At 36.7% G+C, this 7,041-nt stretch overlaps 2 protein-coding genes across 2 annotated transcripts in view; both read right to left on the bottom strand.

Annotated features, from left to right (window-relative positions):
* LOC107653804 (neuropilin-1a-like) overlaps positions 1-556 on the bottom strand; it is a 1,957-nt gene extending 1,401 nt beyond the window's left edge. Inside the window, exon 1 of the mRNA XM_016440635.1 lies at positions 432-556. Coding sequence (XP_016296121.1) covers positions 432-447 — 16 coding nt within the window. The 5' untranslated portion in view covers positions 448-556. The remainder of the gene's footprint in view (positions 1-431) is intronic.
* A 623-nt stretch (positions 557-1,179) lies between these two features.
* LOC107653784 (neuropilin-1a-like) overlaps positions 1,180-7,041 on the bottom strand; it is a 46,608-nt gene continuing 40,746 nt past the window's right edge. Inside the window, exons 9-11 of the mRNA XM_016440608.1 lie at positions 5,344-5,391; positions 2,792-2,935; positions 1,180-1,349 (exon numbers count right to left, since the gene is read on the bottom strand). Coding sequence (XP_016296094.1) covers positions 1,180-1,349; positions 2,792-2,935; positions 5,344-5,391 — 362 coding nt within the window. The remainder of the gene's footprint in view (positions 1,350-2,791; positions 2,936-5,343; positions 5,392-7,041) is intronic.

Genomic DNA, 7,041 nt, shown 5'->3' with positions numbered 1-7,041 from the left:
TAAATGTCATTATTTTAATGATTGATAAATATGTTATTTAAATATTTTAATACATAGATCTTAGTCAGCGTAGCACCATATTTAATATTTGACAGGAATGAAAACAAGGCTGTGAGTGGTTGAAAAAATAAAATAAAATAACATAAGTCTATAAAACTGTTGAAAGTTAGGAGTTGTGAAAATGACATGATCTAGGACATATATACAGTGTGCAAAACTGTGCGTTTGTCCTTCACAGCCTCATTTTCATTCACATTCAATTCAATATGGCATCTAACCTGACTCCCAGTGTCTGTACATAAAAAATGTTCGAAAATGAGCAGCTTTGTCATTACAGCAGTAGTAGCAGAAATATCCAAAACCATAGGATGTATGACACAGTCTTAATTCATCTCAGTGTATTTTGCACTATAATGTGTTAACTGACTCACCCTTGCAGTCAGCCATGTTCAGATTGTCTAAGATTTTGATGTCATCCACAGCAATGTCTCCCCAACTCTTCCTCTCCACTACGCTTTCAATTACCACCTGAAATAAAGACAAACACCAACATTAAATTTGAACTATATGTGACCCTGGACCACACAATTAGTCATATTGGTAGCAATAGCCAACGCTCCTGAGCACCTGTTGCCAGTGTGTAGATGAAGTTCCCTGATCCGCCTACAGCAGACGGAGAGAAACCATGTGAGGTTCGGATGTTTCACACTTTCCGTGCTGTGAAGCCAATGGGTGCAGTTTTATTCTTACCAGTGTGGTCCATGTTTGGGCCGGTGTTTAGAGTCGGGGTGCCGCTGGACTGGATCTGCCACCTGAAACCGCTGTCCTCTGACATCCAGCCACAGAATGAAGGATCACTGGCCCAGCCAAAGTCACAGGCAAACCACAGGAACGCTACAGAGAGAACACACACAAACACACAGGGGAAGATTATTAACATATACACTATTTGATTTCATATTACTAAAGCAGTGACACACACACACACACACACACACACACAATATTATTTATATTTTGGAATGGTTACCTTTTATATGTCAAAATTATCGATTTTTCTTTTATGCCAAAAATCATTAGGATATTAAGTAAAGATCATGTTCCATGATATTTGGTAAATTTCCTACCGTGAATATATAAAAACTTCATTCATGATTAGTAATATGCATCGTTAAAGACTTAATTCGGTGCAGTTTTATTCTTACCAGTGTGGTCCATGTTTGGGCCGGTGTTTAGAGTCGGGGTGCCGCTGGACTGGATCTGCCACCTGAAACCGCTGTCCTCTGACATCCAGCCACAGAATGAAGGATCACTGGCCCAGCCAAAGTCACAGGCAAACCACAGGAACGCTACAGAGAGAACACACACAAACACACAGGGGAAGATTATTAACATATACACTATTTGATTTCATATTACTAAAGCAGTGACACACACACACACACACACACACACACAATATTATTTATATTTTGGAATGGTTACCTTTTATATTTAATAATAATACTATGATATTATTTACATTAATGCATTTTAATATAGTACAATAAATATAATATATGAGTAAACATGATGAAAAAATTATGTACACCACCATTCAAAGGTTTGGGCTTGCAAAGATGTTTTAATGTATTTGAAAGTAGTCTCTTTTTCTCACCAAAGCTGCATTTATTTGATTAAAAATACAGTAAAAACAGTGAAATGTTATTACATTTTAAAAATAACTATTTTCTATGTGAATATGTTAAACTAATTTATTTCTGCGATCAAAGCTGTATTTCCAGCATCATTACTGATTACAGTCTTCAGTGTCACATGATCTTCAGAAATCATTCTAATATGCTGATTATTATCAATGTTGAACACAGTTGTGCTGCACAATATTTTTGTGGAAACCATTATAAATATACTTTTCAGTATTTAACGAATAGAAAGCCCAAAAGAACAGCATTTATTTGAACACTCTCAGAAAAAAAGGTACAAAAGCTGTCACTGGGATGGTATCTTTTCAAAATGTACTTTTTGTACCTTATTTACTCCTGAAAGATGCATATTATTACCTTAAATGTTCATATTCATATCTAAAGAGTACATTTTAGTACCTTTTGTAAGTGACAGCTTTTGTACCTTTTTTCTGAGAGTGAAACAGAATCTTTTGTAACATTATAAATGCCTTTATTGTCACTTTTGATTAATTTAATGAAACCTTGCTGAATAAAGGTATTACATTTGTTTATCAGTAGTGTATAACAATTGAATGTTTTGAAGCTACTGTGTGATTGATTGGACTACACAAATCTCCAAACTACATGCTTTATATCTACTGTCCACTTGATGGCAACAAAGAGTTATTTTACAAGCAGAAAACACCATCATTTAAGCATGAGCATTTCCAAATCCATTCCAAATTCAGTCGTGCCTAAGCCAAATCCACATCTATACACCAAATATAGCTAGATCTTGAGCGAGAATACAGAGCACACGGAACAATGAAGCTTTGAAACTGAGATTGACATGAAAGAAGGAGGGAGGGATTTAACGATGCTAGATTGAGTGAGAGATAGAAAGCCACAGAGAGAGACAGCATGAAGAGCAGAGAGAATTGAGACGGACAGAAAAGCAGAAGCATGTCTAGGATGTCAGCTATGCCTGCACAACCTCAGCGCTGCTTTTCTAGACAGTTTAATAAAGCCAAGCGCTCCGCTCCCTTAATAATGCCAGGATTCTCCACGAGTTTGGATGTTTCACACTTTCCGTGCTGTGAAGCCAATGGGTGCAGTTTTATTCTTACCAGTGTGGTCCATGTTTGGGCCGGTGTTTAGAGTCGGGGTGCCGCTGGACTGGATCTGCCACCTGAAACCGCTGTCCTCTGACATCCAGCCACAGAATGAAGGATCACTGGCCCAGCCAAAGTCACAGGCAAACCACAGGAACGCTACAGAGAGAACACACACAAACACACAGGGGAAGATTATTAACATATACACTATTTGATTTCATATTACTAAAGCAGTGACACACACACACACACACACACACACACAATATTATTTATATTTTGGAATGGTTACCTTTTATATTTAATAATAATACTATGATATTATTTACATTAATGCATTTTAATATAGTACAATAAATATAATATATGAGTAAACATGATGAAAAAATTATGTACACCACCATTCAAAGGTTTGGGCTTGCAAAGATGTTTTAATGTATTTGAAAGTAGTCTCTTTTTCTCACCAAAGCTGCATTTATTTGATTAAAAATACAGTAAAAACAGTGAAATGTTATTACATTTTAAAAATAACTATTTTCTATGTGAATATGTTAAACTAATTTATTTCTGCGATCAAAGCTGTATTTCCAGCATCATTACTGATTACAGTCTTCAGTGTCACATGATCTTCAGAAATCATTCTAATATGCTGATTATTATCAATGTTGAACACAGTTGTGCTGCACAATATTTTTGTGGAAACCATTATAAATATACTTTTCAGTATTTAACGAATAGAAAGCCCAAAAGAACAGCATTTATTTGAACACTCTCAGAAAAAAAGGTACAAAAGCTGTCACTGGGATGGTATCTTTTCAAAATGTACTTTTTGTACCTTATTTACTCCTGAAAGATGCATATTATTACCTTAAATGTTCATATTCATATCTAAAGAGTACATTTTAGTACCTTTTGTAAGTGACAGCTTTTGTACCTTTTTTCTGAGAGTGAAACAGAATCTTTTGTAACATTATAAATGCCTTTATTGTCACTTTTGATTAATTTAATGAAACCTTGCTGAATAAAGGTATTACATTTGTTTATCAGTAGTGTATAACAATTGAATGTTTTGAAGCTACTGTGTGATTGATTGGACTACACAAATCTCCAAACTACATGCTTTATATCTACTGTCCACTTGATGGCAACAAAGAGTTATTTTACAAGCAGAAAACACCATCATTTAAGCATGAGCATTTCCAAATCCATTCCAAATTCAGTCGTGCCTAAGCCAAATCCACATCTATACACCAAATATAGCTAGATCTTGAGCGAGAATACAGAGCACACGGAACAATGAAGCTTTGAAACTGAGATTGACATGAAAGAAGGAGGGAGGGATTTAACGATGCTAGATTGAGTGAGAGATAGAAAGCCACAGAGAGAGACAGCATGAAGAGCAGAGAGAATTGAGACGGACAGAAAAGCAGAAGCATGTCTAGGATGTCAGCTATGCCTGCACAACCTCAGCGCTGCTTTTCTAGACAGTTTAATAAAGCCAAGCGCTCCGCTCCCTTAATAATGCCAGGATTCTCCACGAGTTTCACAGGGTATTTGCTCACTGAATGCGAAGGAAAGAATTTCCCATTAAAAGCCACAGCTCAGGCATGCAGCCACTGCCGCTACAAAAAAATGCCAGTTTCCATTTAAAAGTTATTTCTTCTTTACCATCTTTAAATGGATTGGGGCTGTTGCAGTGTATGACAGTGCAAGGATACGTTTCACCGCAGTCCAGAACATTCTACCAGTTTTGAATGCTTGTCATAGCAAATAAACCACATCCAATAATAGAAAGCGCACACATCTACTCAATGTTAACCAACCAAGACCACTCACACAAGGACACATGCTTATTAGGACCTTCAATCTATTCAGTTGTTTTGCTGTTGTGATGAGGCTCAGACAGTGCCAAACACACAGACACACACACACACACACACACACACACACACACACACACACTGGCTAATTAGACAAGGTCAGTTAAGGGGCATTTCTCATTTGCCCATTAGTGAGCAGTCTTGAATGGCTAATCAGTCATTACGCTGAATTAGCAAATCAGAGGGGCTCTTTATAGATTTTCACAAGAACACTTCAGAAACGAGATTACATACTCATCTTTGAGTTTACACACTTATAATCAAATGGCCTCAACAACCAAACAGAGAACTAAGAAAACATACAATAAGAATGATCTTTCTTAAAGGTGCAGTGCGTAACTTCTGTGCTGCTAGCGGCACCAAATGTAACTGCAAAAATGTTTTCTGAAGAAAATTGCTTACTGGCCCTCATCAAATAGAGTGCATCATTTTGTTTCTCTTGTTCAGAAAAACAGGTAATCCTGCATGAAACTCATAAACAAATATTTTAAATGTGCCCATTATTCGGGGAAATGAGCTACAATTGGCTTACTTAGAGTTGTCTGTGCACATTGAACTGGGATAGGAGAAAGTATGCTAACACTGCAAACATGACACGCCGCACCTTTAAGGGAGTATGCATTAGCACAATCCTGGATAATGAAAGAAATTACAGACAGAATTAGAGGTAAGTACCTTTCTCACCTGGAACGGTGCTCGTCTCTGTGGTCGTCTCTGGCGCAGCGGTTCCACCTGTAGTGTGGACACAGAGAAGGCCATTAGATGAAAACTTAAAGTGAGACACTGGCTAATATTTTATTTGGATATTATCAGGAGGTAAGGATCTGACTGTGCTAATTCCCCTCTTTGTATTTGTTTAGCATTTTTAAAACGAGCTTTGCCAGATGAGACATGTAAATACGTTCAGAAACGTTGGAACCTTTACTTTAAGCATTTAGCAGAGGGGAGTGTAATTCTGTGCAACACACACTCTGTGAGACTGCACTGAAGTGAACACAGAGAAGATTAGAGGCAGAATTTATAATGCAGTTAGTATTAGCAGCTGGAGAGCAGAAGAAATTTTAATAGTCACACACATGAATACCAAGGTAAGTGCAAGCTAGGTTGGAATGGAGTATTATATTACTGTATACTACATACAGTGTGGTAGTGTTACTGTTTAATACCAATTGTATTTTTTTCTCGCGGAGTGTCTATTTACACTAAATGCAAATAGCCCACCTTGTTGGCAGAAGCTATTTACACAAACTCCGCCCACCAACGGTGGTCAACCAATGGTTGGGCTACTCAAAACTACAAAAGACGATTGTATAAAATCAGCTCCAGTGGCGTAGATTGGAAAAGCATGTGCCAAAGTCATTTTCGACCCGAGTTCGAATCCACCTTTTGCCAACCTATTTTTTTCTCCCTATTTCAAACCTCATACCACATCGGAAAGGCATTTATTTTCAATAAAAATGAAGGAAATAATCGAAAAGTTGAAAATAAAGTATCGGGTAGGGTTAGGGTAGGTGTAAGGAGGGCTTATCTTATCCCAGTAAGGTGGCATCCATTTAATAATTTGAATTCAAATAATTATTTACACTCAATACGTTATTATTGCATACTATTTTATAATGCACTACAATACTGAGGTGCAGATAATTGCTACTATTTGCAATAAGTAGTATAAATGGCAGAACATACTGCTATTTTCACTTAGTGTAAATAGAATTCAATGCTATTTGCACTTAGTGTAAATAGCCGCTGCCATTTTTTTATTGTATGTGAAACAGTATGAATTATGGAATGGAATCAGGGGTGGACTGGGGCCAAAAAGTGGCCCTGGACTTTTTTGGCACAGAGCGGCTCACCAAACACGGTCCGCAACACACCGCACCACACCATAAATGACTGGCATTCTTTTTGCATTATAATTTGTCTTTCCTGGTGTATATGGCAAATAGTAAATAATTTTTAAGAATTTTTACGAGGGACAGTTTAATATCAATAAAGTTAAATACCTATATTATCAGTCCATATGACACAATGCTCTGGTATCGTCTAGAAGACTTGAATAGTGCAGAATGCGGACTGTTTTTATGCTGCCTTTCTATTGGTCATCATATACAGTATTTGTCCTTTTGACATCTATCTTCTTAAGGAATAGAGCTCCAATTGTGGAAAAGAGTATACAAATTATTTTGATGATGAAAAATACAGTAAACAGTACTGTGAAATATATAATGTTACAATTTAAAATAGCTGTCTTCTATGCGAATATATAGTAAAATATAATTGATTGCTATGATCAAAGCTGTATTTTCAGCATCATTACTCCAGTCTTCAGTGTCACATGATCTTCAGAAATCATTCTAATATGCTGATTTGCTGCTTAAGAAA

The sequence above is a fragment of the Sinocyclocheilus anshuiensis genome, unplaced genomic scaffold, assembly GCF_001515605.1.
Source record: "Sinocyclocheilus anshuiensis isolate Anshui unplaced genomic scaffold, SAMN03320099.WGS_v1.1 scaffold79, whole genome shotgun sequence".
NCBI lineage: Eukaryota > Metazoa > Chordata > Actinopteri > Cypriniformes > Cyprinidae > Sinocyclocheilus > Sinocyclocheilus anshuiensis.
Note: the sequence above shows the minus strand (reverse complement) of the source record. Positions and strands in the feature narration are given on the sequence as shown.